We start from the raw sequence: 26,229 nt of genomic DNA, 5'->3' as shown, positions 1-26,229 counted from the left end.
GTATTTGGATTAGCATTCTTAACCTACATCTTGACAGCTTCCTTTCTTCATTTCACAAGTGTTAATAAAATCTTGCTTTTTCCTCTTTCATTTTTGGTTATTTTTTTCTTGCATTTTAGTTATTTTATTATTTTTTCTTTTCTTTTTTTTTTTTTTTTTACAAAATGATTAAAAATACCTGCTCAAACAAATACTACCAGCATTCATTAGTCAGGATGGTTATATGTAAAAGAAATGATGCCAGATAGTAACAAATCCAAGAGAAGTTTATTATGAAAATGGCACCTGCGGGATGAAAAAAAATTAAGTTACATAAAGACAACCATGTATGACATGTATGAGAATCTACAAAAGTATAAAAAGAACCCTGTTGTAAATGAAGTATGTACATTTCTGATTTGCAGCATTATCAATGATCAATGAAAAAAATGTTTCAAATAAGCCAGGCACTCAAGAAGTTAGATTCGGTTAGCTTAACACAAAATAAATGTACCATAGCTGTCACTTTTTAACATTTTAATTTTTTTATATTGTAGAGTTGGTAACACTGCTAAGATTTATACGAACAGAATCCCTTTCCCCATTATTCAGCTACTTGGCACCAGTCTCCTCATAAAAGATTTCATATATTTGTACAAGAAATAGTTAAAAACACAGACACAGTCTTCACAGGTAATGAAGTTTTTTTTTCATTTTGTAATTTTAAACACTATGGATTTAGACAGCAGCTGTGATTATCTGTTAGTTTAAATCACCAGAAATCATTTTGACACAACACAGAAACATTTATAAAAAAAACCCAAAACAACAACAGCTGTCTAGCTGTTTTTTGTAGCTGATAGGTGCAGTCCTTTGATTGTTCCATAGCTAGAGCAGAGCTTCCAAAATTAAACTTTGAATTTCCCAATCAGCTTTCTCGCCTTTTTCAGACCTACATAAATCCTTCCCATGGAACCTTTAAAAGCTCATTAATTAAATTTCTAGCATCCAATTCCTTTTTTGCTATCACTCCTCTGTGGCTTGGACCTCCTTCTCAAATTCAAAGCTACCGCAGAAATTGACTCAGCGCAGTGAGTGATCAAAAATTCGAAGGACAGTTGAGTTAATACATTAGCATTGCACACGTAAGCGAATATATATGACAATTCTAAGCTCGGTTTCCTTTTTAAACAATGCCAGTTGACCTTTGAAAGAATTTCCTATCTCACTGGTAATTGCTCTACATATTGCTCTGCCAGCCTACCTAGGAGAAAACCAAAGAAATGCACCCTCTGCTTACAGTTCGAGCACAAGGACTCTGGGAATGTTAACAACTGAGGCTATATGGCATCAATTTGCTTAATATATCTGAGCATTACTCTGTAGTGCATTGTGGGGTACACTGGAAGAGTAAGTCATACCCAGAATTCCTCTGTGGGAAAAAATGGCTCCATTAACCTTGAGCTAGTTAAGAGTCTTTTATCTCTGAGAGTGAAGAAGAGAGAACGAGAGAGCGAGAGAAAGAGACGGGAAACGTGTAGAGGAGGAGGAGGGGAGAAAGGAAGGGGGAGAGAGAGGTTTGAGAATACACAACAGCAAAGCAACAGCAGAAATTAAAAGGTATACAGACAGTGGAAGCAGCATAAGGTGACATTACAGAGGAAGGCCACCACACAAAAACCACTAACCCCCAAGAATCACTGGTTCACTAGGACTGCAGGAATGGGACTTTACCACTCCGGACTAGAGATAAAGCACAGAGAAGACAAAGGACAAAACAACTACATTAGCTTAGTATATACTGCATATAGTAACACACATTGAAACTGCAATGGGACTGACAGCCAAGGACACTTACACATTGTACACATTACAGTTCTCACATCTGTTATTAGATGCCTTAACAAACAGCTGCCAAAGATGGAGTGGAAGAAGAATTTATATTTGACAGTCATTTGGAGTGTTTGACACTACACTGTGATTTCTGGCAACAAAGACAAAATAGGAGATTTCTTTTCTTTTACTTAATGTGCAGTTTTCAGTTGTAGTTATCTATTTCAAGCTTATTAACCCATCCTTTAGTTTTAAAACATATTGGTTTCAACACTAGAAATAAGGAAAGAGAAAACAACAAAAAATACCCAAATCAAAGAACAAAAAGAAATTTACAACCTTCCCTCTATAATATTAAATGAAAAACAAAATAAAACATGTTAAATAGTTCTTCTGGTTTTTTTTTTTACTCTGAAGTGTTATTTGATGTTGTAAAATTAGCCTCAGTTACACTGAGAAAAAAATAAAGCAAAACAATATGCACCTAAGAAACTGCTCCTCGCGTCAATTAAATTGAGTTTTTTGTTTTTAAGCTCTTTTTGAAAAAGGCTTCCTGACCCATTTAAATTTGATGTGAGGCTATGCTTGTTAGTTTGGAGGTAACAAATTTTAAGTCCTGCAGCAAATGTTAATGAGGGCTTTTGTCTTAACTAACCAAGGAGACTGCAGCACCCCACTATAAACCAGTACGGAACACATTCTTTCCAAAAAACCCAGCCCACAAGCTGCATATTGTATGAAGACATTACAGATTAATAAATGATAGCACCATGGTTTTAGAAATTAAGTTAAAGTTTCTGTAATTAACATTTAGTCCAACTTTTTAACATTCTAGTCACAGGCCAGAAATTAACTTTTTAAGAACCCAAATTATTTTATGTGCAAGTAAGAAAATCTTAACCATAAAAAGAGAATTAAACTCTGCATAAAATTCTAAAATACTATCCCCTATTTTAAAGGAATTAGGAACAAAACCCCCTTTTCATTTGACTTAGTCAAACAGGGCACATTGTTTATGCTTGTCTCTTTTAATCTTGATCATATCAAGATCATTTTGAAGTAAAACCAATGGTTGTCACTTTAAAATCTCTTTACCACAACACTGAGTATTCTATGGCAGAGGCATACACATATTAAAGGCATCTTAATAAAGATGCAAAGGAAAAAACACACATCTTAGAAGACAAAATGGCAGGCAACTGGTACTTCGACTCTCTGAAGGCAAAAATAAAAAAATATCTTTACATTAAAGAATAAGTCAAGTTAAAGAGAAAGGGAATGAAATGGGGACCATCATATTGAGATAATAAGCTGACCTGCTCAAATTCAAAGTGCTAGAATTAAAGGTCTAAATTAAAACATAGTCTATGCCTCAGAGTATAACACTGAACACAGTATGTGGTCATATTTCAATCCTCCTTCCGTTCCAGAGTCTGTGTAGTGTGAATGCCATTGCTGTACACAGGAAATGGAAGAGTGGAAAAAAGTCCTTCGGCAGTCGTGAACACATTCCCTGCAGGCATTTGGGTCAGACTGGCCCCGCTCACAGCACTTCCAAACGGTCCCGACATGTTGAGTCGGTGAACGTGGTGGTAGAGCATTTCCATCGGCGTTTTAGGATCCAGCCCAAAGCTGGGGCTGTTAACATCAACAAAGTTAACAGCGTGGGTGTTGGGGAGGAGGTTGCCCTGCATGGCTAAAGTAACTTCAGCTGGAGCATAGCGAATAGTGCCAGTGGTGTAGACCCTCTGAGCAGCAGTGCTGGTCGCAGCAAGGGTTCCTGTTACCCTGTGAACCAAAGGAAGCACCACATTGCCTGCTTGTAACCTCTGAAGGGCTTCCAGGTCCCCAGTGTACAACAAAGAGTTGGACGCTGTGGGACCTCCTGGATGTTTGTCCCTTGGAGATGCTGAAAGTGGAGGTGACAAAGGGTCAGAGGACACTGGAGCCAAGGCCGAGTTGGATGAGGTGCTGAACTGAGTTTTACGGCTGGCAGTATTTTCAGTCCCTGGGGGGGTGAGGACAGAGTCTGGAATGGAGACATGTAAACTACTGCTGGCTTGGGGGGAAGGGAAGTGCTCAGAGCTGGGGGGCTTGGTCATACTGTAGGGTGATTCATTCCTTGAGATTTCCCTGTTGGGTGGGTAATTCCAAATACTGCTATCGTTATCAAAATTGATAGGTTCTGAGATTTCTGTTTTAATTTTGAGCACTGAGGCACTGTTTGGTGACGAGAGCAGCTGGGGCTGGTCCACCAAAGCTGAGTCAAGTCCATTTGGACTTGAGGTGCTTGACAGCCTTCTCCGGGTCATGCTGCCTCCCTTTTGCTTTTTTCTCCTCTTCTTCCTCTTCTGATGTTTGCTGGAAGACTGGGCATTTACTTCACCTGCACTGTCTGAGTCCTTGGCACTGTCAGAGGTCAGTGATTCACAGTTCTGCAACCGCAAGTCTGACTCACTTTCAACATAGCGCTCCACCTTGATCTGCATAGAGCCAAGAGTGCCAAAACTGTCCTCAGGGGCCTTCTGATTCTCGAAGTCTGAGTTTTCAAAGCTGTCATCACTGTCCCTGCTGTCCTGGTTGCTGGAGCTGTTCCCATCCTCATTACAGTTCATTTCATTATCTGACTGATTTCCTGACTTTTTCCTGTCCGATTCAGGGTCTTCACTGTTTTCTGACTGGTTTCCTTTCTCATCTGACTTTGAGTTCTCATTGTCCTCTGGAGCAAAATGAAAGTGAAACAAAGCATTAGCAATAGGAACATAATATTATAATCCAAGTCCAGGTTTCTACCTACCAATGATATTTGATTTGCTTTAACCTTTATTTTTGGCAAAAGATGTTCTCTTCTGTAGAGCTGCATGGTTTTTTTTTTTCAGTGTTGTGTTGGGAGAGTTTTGATCACCATGAATGTCTCTGACTCAGGACTGTTAATGCTCTAGAAGCCTATGCTATAAGGCTGCACCTCGATTGAGGGGCCTTTTCATCTGCTCACCAGACAGGAATCATGATGACAGCTGTGAGCACAACAGCATTGTAGCTGTGCCATCCAAAGAGGAGTCAGTGAGCAATCCCATTATCCCCTAATGTTCTGGTGATTGTTCTTTCACATCCATATTCTCCTGCAGTGGGCAGGCATCCACGTATAGCACTATTTACTAATGAAGATTCTAGTACTCTTATCTGATTTTCCTATGACAATTGCCACTTTTGAAGTGGCATAGAGTCTCTGGCTGCAGTGGAATTACTGCTGATTTCCTCCCATGTGAGAGGAGAAGCAACTTGTGTATGAATGAATGCATAAACTAGTTAAAATAAATGAATAAACCGGTTTATTATTAAAACAATTTTGCTATGTTGCTAGACTGTTGTCTTATATTGTCCTGAAGGAAAACAATTATAAAAAAATACAGAAAAAATAATCAGCCAATGAATCAATTTCTTGGTTGATCCAAATCATCTAAAGACCATTGAAAATAGCACATCTACAGCCCTGAGAAGCTGTCACTCTTCTTGCCTGAATTAATTTAATTATAATTCTAATACGGGTGAGATAAACACTGTAGCCCACTGGACTCAGAGAGCCAAAGCAGCTTTGAGACTGAATGTGCTCCATTATCACACTATGTTTGAAAGGGTCAAAAAAGGTTTCAGGAAACCCCGTCCTTTACAGACCAGCCAGAAATCTTTTGTTGCCTAATAAAAGACGTTTTTCGCTCATCAGAGCCAAGTACTACCCTTTTCAACATCCTTGCTTTAGGTGGAGAGGGGAAGGATTCATTTGCCTCTAAAGGTATTGGTTACTTCTGGAGCCATGTCAATACCAAACTATTTCCCAGAAGTGCTGAAGGTGGCTTTGACAGGAAAGCTGCCTGAGCATTCAGCACATTGCACTTTGCAAGTCACTTAGTGGGACTTCTGCTTGTGTGAACAGCAGCAGAGAGACCCTTCCTTTTGAAAAATAAAACCTACAGGAAAAAAGTAGTGGCTGTAAATCCCTAAGTCTCATCCAATGTTTTGTTCCACCTAGGACTGAATTTGTTCTACAGTTTTTTCTTCCTTTTTTTGAAGATGCTTTCTTTTAAGGCCATGGTTACTAGCTGGGGAAGGGTGGTCTTAGAGTGAGGTGGTTTAAAGCTACACAATATTTGCCTGGGATTATATGACAGGTTGAACTGAACTTGTTGGTTTCATCTAAAATACCGTTCCAAATTCAGGTCCTTTGGAATTTCTATTTAATGCCTTTGTAGTAAAAAAAGCCCCTGTGTCTTCTGCCTTCCAAGACTCCCAGACATTTCCTTCAGAGATATAAATATCTGTGCACCTTTGGAATGCTGTCTTGCTCTGCATCAGCTTTAGAAGTCATGAATGTACATGTATTTCTCATGTGCTCACCTGGAGAAACTTCCAGTGCATTTCCAGGAAATGCAAACTGTTCCCCACATATATGTTATTTGGCTATTTAGGAACAAGACAGAATAAAGGAAGCACTGGGAATGGATGAAGAAATTCCCAATGACAGTGGTCAGCAAGCCTGCACATTGACTTAAACCAAGATGTCAAAGGATAACAAATAAAAGCAAAAGATGAAAGAGAACATCCATATAAAAATATAATATAATATAATATAATATAATATAATATAATATAATATAATATAATATAATATAATATAATATAATATAATATAATATAATATAATATAATATAATATAATATCCTGATTCTCTTCTTGCTTTTTCTTGATTTAGATCACAGTGATCCACTTCCTCTAGAGTGTTTTTGGTAGTTATCATAGACATGAGAGAAAAATCATCCATCTATCTGTCTGTTTGTTTCTCTATCTATCTATCTATCTATCTATCTATCTATCTATCTATCTATCTATCTCTATCTATCTATCTAATCTATCTATCCACCCATCCTACATAGAACAGCTGAAAAACATCTTTACTTCTTGGGCTACAGGAAAACACACTTCTCTCAAGGCCAGATGATTTGCACCTATGCCTAGGTAACCACTGTTAAAACTAACAGGGAATGTGTGAACCATCTGTGCACTGGACCATCTGTAGGACTAATTTACACATAGAACTTGAGAAGTATACTCAGCTTTTAAAAAACAGCTGAAGTCCCAGACTTTAAGAGCGTAGAAACAAGTTCTTGAACCCTCACATTTTAATTAAATATAACTTTTAACCAAATAAAACTCTAAATTTTTTCAATCTTTACTGCCCCCTAGTGAGACTCTTCAAGAATGTATTTATACGCAAGGAGTCATAGATTGACGGTGGAGACCACTCTGTAGAATGTCTGCCTACTTTGGAAAGAGAAGAGCTAGAATTTTATCAACAGTTGCAATCCCAAGTCCTCTGCACAAGGCAAAACACCTTAAGCACAGCTGGGGAATCAAATATTTAGTTTGGTGCTATGTAGGCAAGAATGCGTGAAGAAAGTGAAGAGAAATTCTGAGGAAATGGAAATGCTAAGGTGATTAAAAGATTTTGCTAGTGTTTTTCAATTTAATTTTATATGATTTTTTTTTTGTTTGTTTTAATGGAAAAACACTTGAGAAGGAAAAGCAACTGAAAAGCTGGTCCTGTGGCTTTCATGATAAGAACCTCTCGTGGGTGTGAAGCACACCATGAGTGTGCCTTACCTGAGTTGTCCTTTGAGTCCGATTCAGAGTCAGAGGTCTCTGAGGATTCTGAGGTTTTCTCTGGCAGGTGAGGAAGTTGTGCAATATCCATTGGAGTGTCCTTGTACTCTGGGTTACTGAAGAGGATACAACAAATATAAAGAGGATACAGCAAATATAAACACAATTGGATGATTTGCAGTTTCATGATTTTTTCCTCTTTCATATCAAAGTTCAGGAACAAAGAACAGGAAGAATAGCAGAGTAAACACAGAAACACATATTTTTGGCTTCAGAGTTTCACAGCAGGGATTTTGTGAAGGTTTATTTTAATACTGCAGTCAAAAACCTTTATTGACCAGGTACTAAACCTTGTTTGATTCTAGTGAAGTTTTAGAGCTATCAAAGCATCCTTGCTGAAGTGGGACATTGTGGCTTGTGTGATATCTAGCAGTAAAGCTACACTGTGTAATCATCCAACAACAAAATATCTTGATTTTGATCCCATTACTGTGCCTGGGAGGACAGAGAGAGTGTTTTAACTCTTCCAATCTGTTTCTCTCCCACTGGCAATGTCTATCAGAGTTATCTCTGTAGAAATGTTCTCCATCAACCTTGCCAGAGTCCTTTCAATGCCTGTTTTTCTCAACATTCCAGTTTTCCACATTTTAATCAGCACATCACACATGAAATTATTAAGGAGGTGCTCAGCTAGGGCTAAAAAAGTGACCGCTGTTCCAAAGAATCTGGCCAAAAATTAGATAAACTAGGTTACATATTTTTAAACACAGCACACATACATCCACATCAGCAAGAAACCAAAAACAACCTCTCTAACTATGTGACAGATGCACATGTGCATGTTAAGATGCATATGTTAGGGATAAAGAACTGTCAACACACCCATTATAATCATATCTTCATCTGCTCATGTGGTGCTCACCTGTGACTTGTTAGCAAGGAACATGACTGCAATCTAAAAAAGCTACACTGCCAGAGAGATGGAAGAAAACCCCAGCAACACTCTGCTTTTGCTTGGTTTGTACCTTTTAAAATGTGTTCCTTTCTTAAATGCATGCAAATGCAGGGGAACAGCCATAGCTAAACATAAGTGGTAGAGAATTTTAAAAATAACAAATCTTTAATAATTTTTGAATGAGTGGGCATTTCCATGCAGTTCAAGTTCAATTCTGGTAAAATGGAAAATCCACAGTCCTGCATAGAACAATATGAGGCAGCACTGGGGGTGCCTGACACACTTTCAGGATGACAGTATGCTCATATTCAGCCTCTTAGAGTGCACTGTGAAAACTCAGAGTTCACACAGTTCACATTGAGATGCTGTATTACAATTATCATCTTTATGGCTTTGTCCTGACAAAGTGACTTTATTCTGTTGCATCCCAGGGCAGTCCCCAAATTTGCCCCCTCCAAGCAAAAGATGTTTGAGGGCTTTCACACTGTGAATAACAAGTTGCTAGAACAAGAACAGCAGTAATCCTCCCTGTCACTATAATTAGTCTATCCTTTTACAGACAGCTGAATCATACTTTCTAATGCATGGAAATGTATACAGACCAGTACTCCTGCTAAGAGCAGACCTAATTATGCCTTAATCTGTTATTAAAATATTATTTGGACATTTAGATCTTTTGTGAATTCCAGTACAAGGAGAAATCTAAATTAAAACCACAAATTCAGTGAAGATGTTAATATTTCTCTAACAGACTAGAAAAATCAGGTTCTGGGAGGAGAGCTGGGGAAGACAGACCACACAGCTTTTCTTTTTTCTTTCTTTTTTTTTTTTTTTTGGTTAGGTATATTCTGCTTGTATAGGAAATTATTTCGTGGGATGTTTGTGGACTAGGTTCACCTATTGTCTGGAAAGCAGCAAAGGGGACAGAGGCAGCTGTTCATAATTCTTATGCATGACTTTTATAGGTAAAGCAGGAAATAGGAGAACATTTCTGGGCATTTTGCAGCCCAGTTAAGGACTGGGGCAGTGAATCTGTACTTCCAGTTCAGAATTGTCAGCCTTAATCTGACCTCTTGAAATGCTGCATTCTGCCTCACACTTGCAAGAGCAGACAAAAAAGTAGCAGGATAAGGATATGTTCAGAAAAGTCTGTGCTAAATCATATCAGGCCAAAAAACTCCGGGTCCCAGTGAAAACTCCACTGTCGTGTGAGGTTTCCCTCAGTACCCCTTCAATGCTCTCCTGCCAGGGGTTGCTTCCTTCTCTTCCCCAAAAGGGGAATCAAAAGCATTTCAACATGCAAGTTTAGGCAGGCACAGTCTCTTCAGGGCTTGCTGGACTTGGCATAATAAGTCACAGTCTAACCCCTAGACATCACTTTGAACTCTCATGGCATCAAAGGGAATATAAAAAACCATGACAAGCAACTTAAAAGGAGAACAGGCCAGAAAATGACAATTGCATTTCATGACAATCTCAAGGTTTCAAATTTTATTTGTTTGTTTGTTCTGCTTTGGAACGAAACAGAATACTTCCCAATCTTATTGAACATTTTCACAAAACAGAATGTGTTGAAAGGTATTTTCAGATGAGAAAGGTCAGGTTTATAATTCACTGTCTCTCAGTGACTGTTGGTTTTCCCTTGAGCTCTGAAATCAGTCCTTTAAAAACACTTTGGTAAAATAGAATTTCTCAGGGAACAGCCTTTCATTCAAGTAATTACTAATATTTCTATTTAAAATAGTTCTAATAGCTTAAAATAGTAGTTTATAGTACTTTTATTTTTATATCTTATGTTGTATTTTTCAGTGTGAATATTATCTGATGCTTACAGGAACAACAAAATTGTTTGAGCCTTTTTTGTCCTGAGAAAGTTCCTCTCTCTGGAGTGAACTGGCAAATGCCTTTCACAGATAACTTTTTTTTTTTTTTGCCGTACCAGCAGATTGCTTCCCTGCATTTTTAGTATCCAAATAAAACAGTGCCAAACACTTCACACCAGATTTTATAACACAGCTACTGAAAGTTGGTGTGGATAATTTTTATCTTTGAGCTCACATTGAGTAGATTTCAGGGCATGCAATAAAATAGTGGAGGGTTTATTTCAAGACTGAGGCAGCATAATAATTCAAGAATATTCTCATGTGCAGAGATACGACAGATGCCGCAATAACTATAACAAAATGGCACGGCTTTTGACAAGGACTACATGAAAAGTTCTTCTCAACTTTCTCTATTAGGCTGTTGTTTTTTCCTAGACCTCTCACTGACAGAGACAAGCAGCAGAGACAGCAGCTGAAGTGAGAGAAGTGACTGGGAGACCTACCTAAGGAGGTAATTGACCCAAATGATATTCTTCTCACTTGCGTTCTTGGCGTTGACAGCTATGGTTGCACTAGATTGTATCCAGATATAACCTCCGTTCTTCTGCATCCAGCGGTAATACTTTGTTACACACTGACCCTTATTCAGCACTGACAGGAAAACACAAACAAAACACAAGCAAGATAGAGTACGTGTTAGAATTGTGGTAAAATGACCTTCATTGTACAACGTGACACAAGTATAAGCAGAAGATACTTGGCTTCTTTTGGATTTAATGCCAGTGAGATGACAAACAGAATCTGAAGTTCAGTATAACTACCATTTTACAAGTTTTAAAGTATAATTTTAATCTACTTTTGGAAACTCCAGTGGAAGAAGAAAAGCAAAAAATCCTACAAATCTCTACGGTTCTCAGAATACTTATTGCTATGTGGACATTTCCAATGCACTCAATGTCAAACTGTAAAAAAAGAAAAGGAAAAAAAGAGGCAAATTTATATGTGATTTATTCATAGCTTCTAGGTAGACCTCTTTGAGATTCTGGATATTTGAAAGGTTTGGGAAGATACTCTACCCCTGCTGCTTTGATCATTTCTCCTCATTGCAGGCGATATCAACCACTGAACTTATACATCTGTTTCTTTGATCTTGTCAAACAGAATTTACAGTTCTCAGATGAACCAAATCTCCACTGGTCAGTGGGGGAAAAGTCTTTGGAGAATTTACTTTCTACCAGAGCAAAGTAAATCCACCAACAGGCTGAGAAAGAGGCCTAGGGGAGGCACAGAATGGCTTGGTTAGAGCCAAAGAGCGGCAGCTCTCTCCGATGCTTGGAATATGCTGGGAAACAGAAAGAAGTAAAAGCAATCAGTAATGTGAAACGGTGCTGGTTGATGCTCACAGCAAGACAGCTTAAAAATACAGATGTTTAAAGTAATACCTCAGCCAAAATATTGCCGAGTTGAAACGGATTTGTTTTGTGTCTGATTCTTCCGTGTCAGGAGAAGGGAATGAAAGGCAAAGCTTTCGGTGGAAGGTCGCAGAACGGTTTTATAAAACCCGCAAACTGCACAAAGTCTCGGCAGGGCCGCTGCTGGAGCCCTCTCCCTCCCTGCCTTCCTCACCATTGCCGCAAAGCTTCGTGCACTAGAGGGCAGTGTGCCTTCACAGTCACCGCCGGCTTTTGTCATGTCCTTGTCTCCGTCTGCTAAAATGAAAAACCTCTAACTGCTGTAATAAATTTGGCTAAATTAGCTGCTAAATGGTTATCTCAAGTAATATGTATTTGCATTAATCATCTTGCTCTAAACCAGAACAAGCCAGAGTCCTAAAGACGTAGTAAATTCATATTGTCCATTTAATTACGGCTAATAAGTGCTTCATATACAATAGTTTCATGAAGTACATTTTCTTTTTTTTTTTCTTTTTTTCCTTTTCCTTTTATTTTTTCCTTTTTTTTTTTTTTTGAGAGAAAAGAAAAAAGTCACTTTGGAAAAGGATAAGTATTTAAGGCAGTAAAAGTTCCTACCATAAATGTGACAAATGACACTTTGGAGCTTTCAAGTTAACCAAGTGTCTATACCCCCAATTATACATGTGAATGTATCTATATCTAAATCTGTGTACAGCAGATATCTGCAGGAAAAGATGTTTACAAAGGCAGCCATACAAACAGTGATGTTTCCTTATCTTGGAGGTATCCTCCAATCCCCACTGCACTTTTTCAACTACTAGAGAAAAACATGCATGTAAAATAATGCCATGTAAAGTGAATGTGAAGTGCAAGTTATGTTTAGCTCTAATATAAACAAATATTTGTATCTGGGTCTTTATGTTTTTAAGCAGCCTCTAGTGAACTAAGTTTGGTCCTGGCAGACATCACTATTTCCCTAAATTTTTACTTTTGTATTTCAAGCTCTAAATATTCCACTATGATAATTCATTGTCTTCAAAACCTCATTATACAGCAGAATAAAGATAAAACTTGAACAACTGACTACCCAGCATTTCTGTCAAACCAGTGTTGTAAGCCACTTTAGAAAACAATCTCACATAAATTAGCCCAACTTTATCAGTTAGGAAGAATAAAGGAAGAAAAGCACTGCTGTAAGTTTTGATTATGGTAAGCATTTCCATTTCAGTAAAACAGGACATTCAAAATACTCTGCTTACAGCTGAGTGTAAAACTGATGTGCACACAAGTGTGGAGTGATACTATCTCTTTTCTGGAAACATGAATACCCACAGCTGAGTGCAGGAACTAGTAAAATCTATCTGCACTTGTACCTACTAAATACACTAGTGTCTTCCTTGGAACAGTTTTTATCTGAGGAGTTTACCATGCTACACAGATGCCAAAGGACAACTGTCCACATACACATTTGAAAATCAAAGTACCAGGTGAGTCACTAGGCAGTGGCTGAAGGGCACACTGCAGTTATTCATAGTGATAGTCATAAGGTCCCAGATTCTCCAGCTCTTTTGGTCATCCTAGACAAATCCTCCATCCTTCAGTAACTTATACATTGGTTGCTACACCACTGGAAAAGTCTGTGTCATGGACTGAACAGAGCATTCATTTCAGAGCTATGGAAAAGAGGAAAAGATGCCTGCTTTCTCAAGAATGAGAATTTTGTGCATCAGAGCTATATACAAACCATCTGCACTCAGAGTTCAGGCTCCCAAGCACAAAGAATACATCCAAAGAATGTTTGAAATACTGTATTAAAAATGAACTTTCTGTGAAGTTCATCTACCTGCAAATTCCCACTCTATTTTTGGCCAGCTTAGATATATTACCAGATACACAGAATTTTCCTTGCTGCGTCAGTCTAAAGCACATTTCATATAAGAGATTTGTGGCCCATGCTCTAAAGGAAGTCCCATGATTCAATATAAAATTTCTCTCTATAAAGAGATTCTTTGGCAGGCAAGCTGCACTGTGCTGTTAAATCTGGTTGTTATCTCCTGTGAGAGTGCACTAGGCACCCCCAACTCAGTTCTGAAAATTCCCAGTATACCTTGAAAAGAAATTTCTAAATGTGATGAAAGAAAATGATAATGAAAAAAATTTGAATTGTTTTCTAATTTACAGTATTCTTTAACTGCTGGCATTGCCAACCTGCAACTTTGAAATTAGATAAGCATTTTGAGGCAAAAAAAAGCAATTAGAAGGAGGCAACAGGGAAGGAAATTTATCCAGTTTATTGTTAACCAGTTTTACTGAGTAAAGCCCAGTTTCATTTTAAAGATCTTCAGTTTGCAGGTACGGAGAGTCCATTAATAAAGTTCCTGAATTTGAGAAGAAATGAAAGCAAAGAATCACTCCACTCAGCTCTGATTGTGAAGATATGTTTTCTAACTAGCAACATACCATGCATTTCAGTTTAGCATAAACTGAATGTAAATGTAATGCCATGTAGATTACATCCTGAATTGCCAGGATGCTTTGTTTTCAGGCAAATCCCTCACTCAGTGAGCAATGCAAATAATTTTATATTTCTATTTGTGTTATACATGGAGTACCCACTATGGCAGACAAGGTGAGACTTGTGACCAGATTGGTGGGATGGCTCATGTGATGGGATTAAGCATGATCAAGTTATATAATTATATATATAATTATATACATATATACATATATACACACACACACACATATAGAGACATATACACAAACCCTTTAATCAAGGGGACTAACTGAGGGTTAATGTTTCAAAATTGGTGACCTTTATGTCAGCTGCACAGATATATTCCCTAAAATGGTGGATGGTAAACCTGATTAAAATTTGCTGAAATGTTACCTAGTTCCTCAATTTGAATTCAGTGGTTGGCATGCAAGAAGCGCACAGTATGTCATGGTAAGAAATAAAAAAAACCCCTCACTTATTTCTCAAAGTATGAATATATTGCTGTGTACACAGTTCGCAACAGAGGGATTTCAGTTTTCCTTGGTAGCTTTGTGCACAGCAATATTCTTGTAGCGGCGGAATGAAGGAGGGGGCAAAAGAAGAAACAGTCAGTGTTCTTTGCAGGAACCTATTTCTGTTAGAAAATTAAAATAAATCAGTACAAGTTTGTCTTCAGAAATATGGTTACAAATAGAAAAAGAACATAGTTTCTTCCTGTAAGGCTGTTCTGAGAAATCAAAGCCAAAGCTTCTAAATAGTGAGTTGTGTTTTAAAAGAAGGAAGTAGCTTAATTCAGTTTGAAGAGGAGATGAAGAAATTGTGTATCAAAAGCAGTCTTTTAGTAAAGTCTCTTACAAAAGGACATTTTACTCATGTGCATATGCATTTAAAAGCTACTCTATATTGCGTATTCAGGTAAGTATTGAGTAAATAGGAAATGATGAGATCATCTTACATATTCACACAGCTTCACAAAGAGGCTCTTTATAATTGGTGAAAATATTGAGGTTACATCTGCTGTGCTATTCACCCTTCTCCTTGAAATACCTTTATCAATGACTGGATGGTATTGATACTGAACTCCTCTCATGGTAAACTTATAAGAATATTTTTAATTTACTGCACGAGGATGAAATTGCTGTACTTAATGCTACAGTCAGATACTTAGCTGCAGCCACAAGTACTCTTTTTACATTCACAAAACTGGCAGACGAAACATGAAAAGGAATACTGACTCTTTAATCTCCACTTCTCCACCTAAGGCCCAAGGCAAGCTGACAGGGTAACTTCGTTCTGGAAACAGAAGGGTTTTTATTTTTTTAATTCTGGATTACTTTTTCTTCTGCTTTTGAAAACTGTGGGCAATAGGGGAATGAACCTGGCATAGACTTTAAACAAGAACAAGTTTCTTTATCTGAAAAGTTACAGTCCTTGATGCTTACAGGAAGGTCATTTTCAAAACCCACAGGAAAAATAGCATCACAGCCAGAAAGAGTGCACTAAGTGCCTTATTTGCCTGTAACAGAGACAGTTGTCCATTTATAATAGCTCTGAGGATCAAGTGAGTCTTTGATGTTGTAAGGACTTTCCTATAGATTTTGCAATTAGTGAGCTAGATGTTTAAAATAGTGAGTATCCACGAATTGGATTTTAGAAATGAAAAATATTTAGCAATGTTAAATGATGCTTGGTACAGAATTAGGAGCTAGATGATAGGAGACCTGTAGACATGTGGTGAGGAATCATATGTCAGCTATGTAACTCTCTACAAACAACTCTATTTTGGATCTACTGCATGGGGTAGAGGGAGGAGGAGGGGACTTAAGCCTGGACAGTGTGTGGATGCATGGTCTACTCACTGGGCCAAAAGCAAGGCCTTCAGAGCAGATTGCTTGGTAAAGAATGCCAGCTTCCCATCACAAGAGTCCCCGTGGGCAATGCTGCTCTACCTATCTTCATTGCACACAGCTCCTCACCAGCCCTGTCTGACTTACTGTATCTCAACAGAGTTCTTCTAAAGAAAATTCCAAAGATGAGAACTGCTTTGAGAAAATGCTGGTGAGGCTTTAGAAAGCTGTGTTTTATTCACAGCATACAACAGTAGAAAGCCCTGAGTGCTGGACATCTTTTTTAGCATAGGGAAGAAAGCAATACCACTGAGAAAGTGTCAATACCACTGACTGAGACCAGGCTGCCACTGTGATATGAATATCAGAGAGTAATAGTTGCAAGTTTATAAACATAAATTCATCTTTTCCTACCATAAGCAGGAAGTAGCAGATCAGGTTCATGAAAGAAAACTGTACTTCACTGACATTCAAACTCCCACCGAACTTCTTCATTCACCAGGGTAATCTTTTAAGCATCTACAGTCACTCTAAAAATGCTAAGTATGGCAATCGATTCATTGCTTACTTTACAATCTGAAATACTGTTTAATCTTCCAGTGTAGGGATGTTACACACATAAATACGTGATAAATTAGGCAAAATTAAGTATCAACAACCTTGCAGAAAAAATAAAGAGCCTTAATCAAGCATTTAGAAAAATTTGAAACCTTAAGAATGTTTGAAAACTAAGCAACACTTTTCCCGCCTCTTTGCAGAAAAGCAAATGTTAAAAGCGGTCTGAGTCAAACTATTAAAAAATGTGAATTCATATTAGGATCAAAGTTTGTAACTTGCCAAATACAGTGAGGAAGGCCTTGCATGCTGCGTGTGAAAATTATCTCAGATTAGGACCAGGAAGATGTTTTGTTAAAAATCAATTCTATGTTATCAGTTTACATGACATCAGTTCACAGTAGCAGTGCAAATTTATTAAAACCAAGCAAAGACAGAAAAATTAGTGTTTCCCAGCACCATGGAAATCATAATCTCCTACTTGAACAGCAGAGGCACTTTTCTCCCCCCGTTCTTTTTGTGATTATTATAACATACCATTTCTCATGGCCCAATGTTTGAAATGGCAACTTTATAATTATGCATAACCATGAATATTAACAAGACTATATAATTCTAGGTAAAATGTTTATTTCAAAATATTATGTAGGTATTGATCAAATGGAATGCAATGTATTGCTAGAGGCACTATTCAATGGAAGCTTATGGCATGCATATTAGAATACTGTTCTGTGGTTTCTATAGATAAAATTGATGTAAGTAAATGATATAAGTTTATTTTATGACAGACTGGATTGAAAAATGAGCAGCTGATTTTTCTACCTAGGATTCTCTAGGCTTTCTTGTCTCTTTCTTAACTTTTTTCCCCCTCATGATTTGTCTCTCTCCCCATGACTTCAATCCTGCCATAAAGTGATTTTCTTCTGTTAATATTGAAACGGTCGTTTAGAAACCCAAGCCTGCTTTGAACACCAACTTCAGACAGAACTTCCATTATCATTAATGAACTCTCTGTTCAAACTGTAGGGGAAAATGAAATCCCAGATCCAAATTTTGCCCTTAGCTACTAAAACTCAACATCAGAGGAGAAATTTGGCCTTGCTTGCTCAAGAAACTGAAAACTGTCCTCCATCTCTCCACTAACATTAATGTCCATCATATGACAACCTATGTAAGATTAATGATTTCAGAATATAACCCTTTCCATGCCAAATGTATCTGTCGACTATACATTACATCTCCCAGAAATAGGGAAAAGAGACTGAAAATTCATGGAAGCAGATTGGCAGCAGTATTATCTTTGAATTACCTAGGTTAAAGATGGTCTGTTTCAAGGGACGGGATCCCTTTAAACATGCTTTCATTTCTGGAATAAGAGCCCCTGTTTGGGTGATTGGGCTGAGTGAAATGAGTGATTTCCTCAGGCTGATCTCTAGAGGAAAGGCACCCAGAGCACAGTGTCCTGGTGGTATGGCACAGCTGAATGTTCAAACTCCCTCTAACCACCACAGAGATGCACCACCATCTCACATCTGACAGCAGACGTTTTTGAAATATACTGTCCCTTTATACCAGATGACTTGTAAAAAGTAAAAAACACCCAAAGATATACACCTTTCCACAGACCTTAACAAGATAGTTTAGTGCTAACCACCGCCCCCCAAACAAAACAAACAAAACAAAACAAAACAAACAAAACAAAACAAAACAAAACAACCTAACACAACTTTGTAAAATAAAAATAAAAATAAAAGAACTTTGGAATAATTATGCACCTTGTGATCTCATTCCCAAAGGACTGAAGCAAAGTCCCGTACCAGCCCACTCATTTTATAGGTTATCAGGCATCAAAACCAACATGGACCCACCACATGATGCATTAATGACAAAGCCTCAGGTGGTTTATGCAGGTTCTTTCAAATGAGTACTAATAAGACCTACTGCCACACATTTGATATGTGCTACAAAGTTTACTGATACTGTTTTTCTATCCTTACAGCCTTGAAAACTGTCTCCCTTAGGCACACAAGGTCAGCAGTCCAGACCTTTGAAAAAGAAAAAGAAGAGAAATAGCTCACAGCACTAACAGGTTTCTAAAATCCTGGAAAATTCTGCAACAACTCCATCATACCTTCATAGTGACATTTTAGGATGGGGTATTTCACAGCCTAGTAAACCACAAACAAAATCCTTAATCCATTCTTGGATTTTCATTGGGGCAACACCGCTTTAGACTACAAGGTGATGGAAACTTCTGGTCTTGGTAATTTTGGAGACACCCTCAACAGTGAAGGTAGAAAGATATGTGACTGAAGTACTTTTGTCCTTTTTTAAAATGCCATACATTTACATCCTCTAGCAAAAAGCACAGAAATAACTTGGTGGACAGGATGAAGGTGAAGCTGCTGGGTGTGTACCATAATGTCCTTTATTCCCATGGCTTTGCAATTTAACATATGCTTCTGCAATTTATCACAAGTATAATATCAAAATCTAAATTATTTTTTTGGGGTTGGATATTTTGAGCACAAAAAAAACCTTTAAAAAGACCCCAGAAAATTATTAACAGAGAATCTGGAAAACACAGAGGTTACCAGCAGAAGTCAGAGCACAACCTTCACTTTATAACCCCTTAATACGGCATGTATTTATACAGCTGGTATTATGTACACTTCTAAGGTCAAAATAGGAGATTTTGGGTGCAAATTTCAACTAACTATGAGCTATGGAAGACACAATTGAAAGCCTACAAACTGAAATGTGAATGTACTAAATCAGTATTGTATTAGATTTAATTTGAAAATAAAATAGCATCAGGAATTAAGTTAAAGGGTTATTGATGCAAACAATATCTGAGGCATCTTGCAGAATAACTGTATATTGCTAAGCTACAGAAGGAAAAATTCTGGAACTAGGTTCAGCAGCTAATGATTTAAATAGCCTAAAGATTTATCTCTGTAGAGTTTTCTGGTTTGTTTACTATCCCAAAGATCGGATTCTCCTGATAAACACTTATCTATTTTACATATAGAAAACATTTGTCCAATAGAAAAAAATTTGCATTTGAAAAACTGAGGTACAAAATATCATAAAGATTGAAAATTTCTTGGAATTAAAAAATGATTTCTGAGTATTTTTATGGTTAATGGATAATTAAACCACCAAATATTAAAATAGTAACAACTGTTCTCCACACACAAAAATGTAAGCATCACCTGTCAATATATGAGCCAGCCATGACTTAATAGTGTATAAAACAAGGGTACCAGGCACACATAATTGCATACTGCAGACTGTTGTTCCCCTTCTTTTAAAGTACCTGGCTTTGTTCAAAAACACAGACAAAGAAATAAGTCTAGACAGACCAATATTGCATGTAACCCAAAGAAGAATTTGCAGGAGCAAACACAACATCTTCAGGATTTCAAAGCATGGCTAAAAGACATGACAATACACACTCTTGGGTAGTAACCTTAAGATTCATTAGGACTGAAAAACAAAGACCAGGCATGTGCTAAAACCAAAGTCCATGATCCTTTTTTGCCTTGCATGAAAACAAAAAATATTTTCTTTACATGCTTCCATTTCTTCCAGTTTCTTATCTCCTGTTCCCTCATCTTGCTATATCTCCACCAGCTCCAGCCAAAAGGACTGAAGTGTGCCAGTGTCCAACACAGAAATCTTTGCAGGTCTATACTATGGACACAGAGAAAGATTGTGCAGGTAGTCAGACAAGCACTTCTGCAATACTTTGAAAACAACATACACTAAGCTGTCATCAGGGTGCCAGTTGGGCTTAGTTTAAGAAAAAGCTAAACCCCTGACATTCTATCAGCCTAATTTAGAATCAATCTTGCTTTCCAGCGATGATAATAAACTTGTACAAACATGAGATTCATTTGTATATTTTAGCATTTTATTTCAGTCCTGGAATGTAAAACCTGACATTGGAATCAGTTTGATTTTTTTGGTTATTGAAGATATTAAGCACTACAAGAGCATTGAAATTTCGATCTGATTAGGATAAAAATTCCTCAGGATCAAAACACTTCTTTTTTTCCCCCTACAGTTTTACTAATTGTGAGCTACTTGACATTGCAGAGTTATTCCACAGCATGATAGCAAAATATGTGAAGTATTTTACTGTTAGAAATTATCAACTCATTCTATTTGTTTTTCATGTGTTTGAGGTTATTAAGAGAATAAAAAATTATAACTGATGTGCATAAGTTAAAAGGTTAGTTCAACTACAGCTGGTATGCTAAACCACTAAGCAGTATTTTGTAGAGCAATAGATTTTTTTCTACTGAACATACATAAAAGAAATCATGAATATATAACTGATTTAAAAGCAGACTGAGGGGGTAATATTCCTTGAAAAATAGGGGAGCCATGAAAAAGGTGAATGTGGAATAGTTTATTTTCAGAAAGACTGGATTATTCTAACCACTGGAAACCAGATAAAGTAGATGAGAGGGAGTGCTACCAAACATACTCATCAGAGACCTTTGCTTTATAGGAAATGAACTGCCCTGGCTCACTGTTCCTGAGGAATTGTATTTCTTATAGCTGTAAATCAAATCCTGAAGAAAGAGGATGATATTTTCTAAGCAATAGCTGACGACAACAGTATCTTTCTTGTCAGAGCCAGGTTTCTGAATGCAGACCTCAATTAGGATTTCAAAATGAAAAAAGCACATATTATATACCAATACCAACTGTTATGTACTTGTGACAGTGTTCTTGCAAACAATATATTAATTTTGAAATGATGGCATGTTATCATATATTTGCCCAAAAGTATATTCATGGTTGCCTTCAGAGGTCTTGACTTTCTTCCTTGCTGCTTTCTTAATGACCTTCATTGAACAGTAACATCAAGTACTTGGTATTCAATGAAGACCATTCATTTTTTACAATTAAATAGAAGATGCATACTCCTACAGCATATGACATCCATTCATTCTTAGCATGAAATGAACATCTTAAAAAGGCTTTTACAGACTTCTGAGTGATAACAGTGTCAAAAAAAGGGAAGCACACACGCACAGCATCATACTCCTGAGAGCAGCAATTGCCCTTGCTGTGTTCTATGGAGAGTGCTAAGACCTGATACAACAGTAATTTTATTGATCTGCTTGAATTCTGGTGTTGATTTGACATCAGATGTATCCTGCTAGCTTTAAGATCAGGTATTTTTGTCACTGATGTCATAAGAACAAGATCAGTTCTACTCATGCAGGGACTCATGGCTTGGTGAAGGTGTTCAAACTGCCCTATGCTTGACACACACTTCAGTCCTGCAATGCTTTTATGCAATGGTGAGTAAATAGAGAGGATCCTATCACCTTCCCCATTCTTACAAGTGGTAAAATAGAACTGGGCCATGAGGGGTCTTTCTAGGGTTTTAGTTCTATATGCATAACTATGAAACACAAAACATTCAATTACAACTCTTTCATGGCACGTAACCTAATGAAGAGCTCTGTCACAGAACTAGGATTAGGGACTGTATCTGTGCCAGGGTACAGCCAGACCTGTAATTTTTGAGGGTTTGGATTGAAACAAAAGTTGTTGCAGCTTAGCCAGTTTTTGTGTGTTAGCTGAGCCAACAGCTGGGTCATGATACTGGATGTGCACAGGCTGTTAGACTAGAGAACATTTTAATTATGATCTCTGTGAGAGAGACTTGATTTATGCAATGATTCTACCAGCAATTTGTTCAACAACCATTGTGAAGATGAACAGATAAGAAGAGTCCCAAACTCCTGAAGCCATGAACTGTTTTAAAACAGGAAAGAGCTTAATAAGGTAGAATTGCAACACCAAAAAACTGGCTGAGAGATTTGTGAAAAAGCATGATCATTCAAAGCTTGAATGAAACAGAAGAGAAACAATTGGCATAAACTTTTTTTTTTCTGTTTGGACAAAAATTATGTTTCAATAGCTTATGTTATCATGCCAGGTATTATGGTGCTGCTATAAATGCAGGCAGAGTATTAATGTTGTTTTATGAATTCAAACGGGATTCAAGGCATAACTTACATAAATCTCTTAATAGAAATGTTGAACTTAATGGAATTTTTGCTATTTACTTCACTGGGCTCAGAATTTTAGTCCACAAAATTGCTTTTTTAAGGCACAACGCCTATGTCCATTGAAGGCAATGAAAGCTTTTCCAGTGACCATAACTGACCTTTCATTAGGGCAGTAGCTCCTTTACAAAAGCCTGTTGTCACTGCTATAATCTTGCAGACCTTCTTCACAATTGTACTTGTTATGACCGCATTCCTGAAACTGCTTTTGTCTTCTTTTATCTGAGATAGAGTTAACAAGGCCTGCTTTTCTAAGTCTCTAATGGGCTGCTATGATCTGAAGCCATCAATAGCCCTCCTCATTTTTTTTCCTGTGTGATTTTGTGCAATGTTTTCTTCTTTGCTTGTTTTTCTCTTTGATATTTTTGAATATCTTGGATGAGAGGGCAGGATGTAGTGGTCTTACTTTTCCCTTATGCTATGTTGTCAGTAAATAGGCAGAATAGCAGTTTTACTTATGTTTCTTTTACCCTTAAATCTACAATTGCAATTTGGATTTCTTCTTGTTTTAATCATTACAAATTATTTTATCTCCTGTAAAAATAAACCAAGATTTTTGGTTGCATTCTCCATCAAACACAACCTTTTCAGTTTGCTATTTTCTCAAGTCCTGCTTTGTTTTCTCACTAGTGTTTTCTGTGTTTTCTATCCATTACTTTAGCTTCCAAGTCCTCTTCAAAATATTGCACAAATCTACTTTTTTTTTTTTTTTCCTTTCTCCACTGTGATCTCAAGCATTTATTTCCTATGTTGTACTGGCAAATATCCTGTTGTCTCTGTTTTGGGGAACCAGTTCTGCTGGGTTCCACCTTCCACAGCCAGTGTGTTTGCCAGCTCATGAATTTTAGCTCTAATTCTAGTTTTACTAAACCAGGAGGATTTTCTCCTTCTGGTTTGGTTTGAATTTGATTTTATAGGATTGGCAAGTTGCTGTGAAGTATTTTGGGGTTCTACAATTTTTTTCTCTTGGTTTCTGTACAATTTTTATTGTCAACTGCTAGAAGCTGAACATCTCTCTGGGCAAAGATATGAACCACTTTGGCTTCTGCAGAACTTATGTACTTCCCCAGTTATTCCCAAGACTAATTTAAACTTGAAGATCTTTCATAAAAAGCATGAGTTTGAACACAAAAAGACAAAGGCAAAGCCCTGTATCTGGTATGGATGGATTCCCTGCTAGAGGGAATGTTAGAGGCTTGGGACTGACTGGCTGGGTTGCTGCTGTGTGAAAAGGGACCTGGGGGTCCTGCGGGACACGATGCTAAGCATGAATCAGCAGGACTGCACTGAAAAGTGTACAGCCAGCAGAGCACAGAAAGTCCTTATCCCCCTTCACTCATCACTCTTTAAACTGCATCTGGAATCCAATTTTAGGCTCCTACCATAGGAAATATATTGATAAACTTCAGTGAGCTCAGAAGAGGTCTGTCAAGACATCCAGGGGCTGGCATATTTGCTCTGTGAGGAAAGGCTGTGCAACCAGGCTTGTTTAGCCTGAAGATGAGGTGACCTCAGGGGAACCTAGCAGCATATCTGCAAGCAGGATACTGCAAAGATGGAGCCACAAGCTACACCATCAAAACAGGGAAATTCCAACTGGATAGGAGGGAAAAAAACACCCCCAAAATCACAGTGAGGATAACTGACACTTATTAAGATAATTGGAACAGGTTACTCAGAGAAGTTGTGGAGAATCTGAAGTTTTTCAACATCAACTACACAAAGTGCTGAAAAATTTGCTTTGAATTTGTATTGATCCTGTTTTTGTTGAGTATTAGGTGGAACTAGATGATATCCCAGAGTTCCTTCCAACCTAAATGATTCTATGAGCATCTTGTTCCTATAAGGCAAGAACACAAATATACATAAAAGATGTAGCCAGCCCTGTCTATTGAAAAAAAAACCAACTAGCCTGGCAAGAATAATTATGCTATAGCCACGCAGCCAAGTTTGTGTGTGAGGCCTGCTATGCTGGAAGCTGATAGTGGGAGAAATCCCTGTGTTCCTAAAGTTTGCAATCCAATCAGTTAAACTGGACATACAGTGAGAGCAGGAATACAGTAAGTTGAAGTGATTTTCTTGGAGCTATTCCTGTCTTCAGGGTCTCCTGAGTCCTAGTCCAGTGCTTATATACTGGACCATACTACACTCATACTCCCTGCATAGTTCTTGAATTTTTCTGAAACATTCATAAAACATATCCTATTTGAGAGAGAAGTGGTCATTCAGAAGATTAAGGTCTTTTTCAAATGGAATGTTCATCTATGCCAGGTGGTATGGTAAATCTGAGTCATAAATATCTTTTATTTCCTTGGTCAGATAGTGCAGTGAAAGTGCAACTTGTCATTTTTGATTTCCAGTTTCAAGAGCACCAAGAATTTGAGTTTCTGAATTTGTTCCTTCAGTTCTCAGCAACTGACATATTCTCCTGGATATTAAATGCTTAAAATTTAAATGACATAAAATTATTGTGTTTATTTCTTTGGATAGCTGATTTTATTTTTTTCTGCAGAAATATATCTAACTTGATTTTATGCCAAACACATTTTACATTCTAGAAACTTCTGAAATCTTTACACAGCCTAATACTGCTCTTGGCTGCCATATGTTGTTATAGAAGCTGTCCCTATTCTCCTCCTTTCCGGTCAGAGTTATCCTCCTATCTTCCCTTGCACATCATGCAAGGTAATTTGGGATGGAACATTTATTCTGCCTTTTAGTGTAGTCATATGGTTTTGTAAAATCTAATTTAATGTGGCTGCATTTGGGCTGCTGCCCTTTTATTAGGAAATGTTAGTAGGACATGATGCAGGGGGAGCAGAGTTATTCAAATCTGTGACTCTGAATTTAAGAAGCAGTTTGCAGATCATCTTCTGGATTAAGAAAATCACCAAAGTCAATCATAAATGCAGTCAGTCACTGAAACTTCCAAAGAATTATCTGGCTTCACTGCAGGCACAGATAAATTAGAGATTATGGGCATAAGTCTTTTTTCGCACAAGGGTAAATCAGGAGCCCCATCACTGAAGTCAACAGATCTCAACAAGAAAAGAATTAGGCCCTATGGCTTTTAGTAAGAGGAATACAAAGAGTTTAATTACAAGGAATAATGCTGAACCTCCCTTCCCCCATACACAGACACTGCACATGTTCTCTGGTAAGGTTTGTCTCTTGCAACATTTTTGTACTTCTGTTATCCTTATCCTAATCAGCTACTACCAGTGTGCATACAACAGGGACTTAGATGCTGTAAGGATGGGGCCACTTAGATATTAACACATGGGGTGGTTAAAGCATTTGTAGGGCTGTAGCTCAGTTCTGTATTAAAAAACCTGGTGAAATCCCAATTATGCTGCAGTTTTTTGTCCTCTGTGTTATGACTCAGAAAAACCCAAAATCCTCAAAGAGGAGGAGTTTCTATTCTGTGCCAGGGAGGGAGTTTCTCATGTAAGCAATGCCTCTTTAAGGATTAAAATAATGCATAGCACATGTAAATTAACAGCTGCTGGAAATTCAAGTAATACAAATATAATGCTTTATTTCCACATATTTAAATGGTCTTATATGTCTA

General features: G+C 37.6%; 1 protein-coding gene across 5 annotated transcripts in view; it reads right to left on the bottom strand.

Annotated features, from left to right (window-relative positions):
- Nucleotides 1-248: 248 nt before the first annotated feature.
- Nucleotides 249-26,229, bottom strand: part of NPAS3 (neuronal PAS domain protein 3) — a 594,775-nt gene continuing 568,794 nt past the window's right edge. For all 5 annotated transcript variants that reach the window (XM_036383698.2, XM_036383697.2, XM_054515085.1 and 2 more), the window contains 3 exons: nt 10,753-10,900; nt 7,472-7,587; nt 249-4,531 (listed from right to left, as the gene is read on the bottom strand). In XM_036383698.2, coding sequence (XP_036239591.1) covers nt 3,222-4,531; nt 7,472-7,587; nt 10,753-10,900 — 1,574 coding nt within the window. In that variant the 3' untranslated portion in view covers nt 249-3,221. The remainder of the gene's footprint in view (nt 4,532-7,471; nt 7,588-10,752; nt 10,901-26,229) is intronic.

Source organism: Molothrus ater, chromosome 6 (assembly GCF_012460135.2).
Source record: "Molothrus ater isolate BHLD 08-10-18 breed brown headed cowbird chromosome 6, BPBGC_Mater_1.1, whole genome shotgun sequence".
NCBI classification, from domain to species: Eukaryota; Metazoa; Chordata; class Aves; order Passeriformes; family Icteridae; genus Molothrus; species Molothrus ater.
Note: the sequence above shows the minus strand (reverse complement) of the source record. Positions and strands in the feature narration are given on the sequence as shown.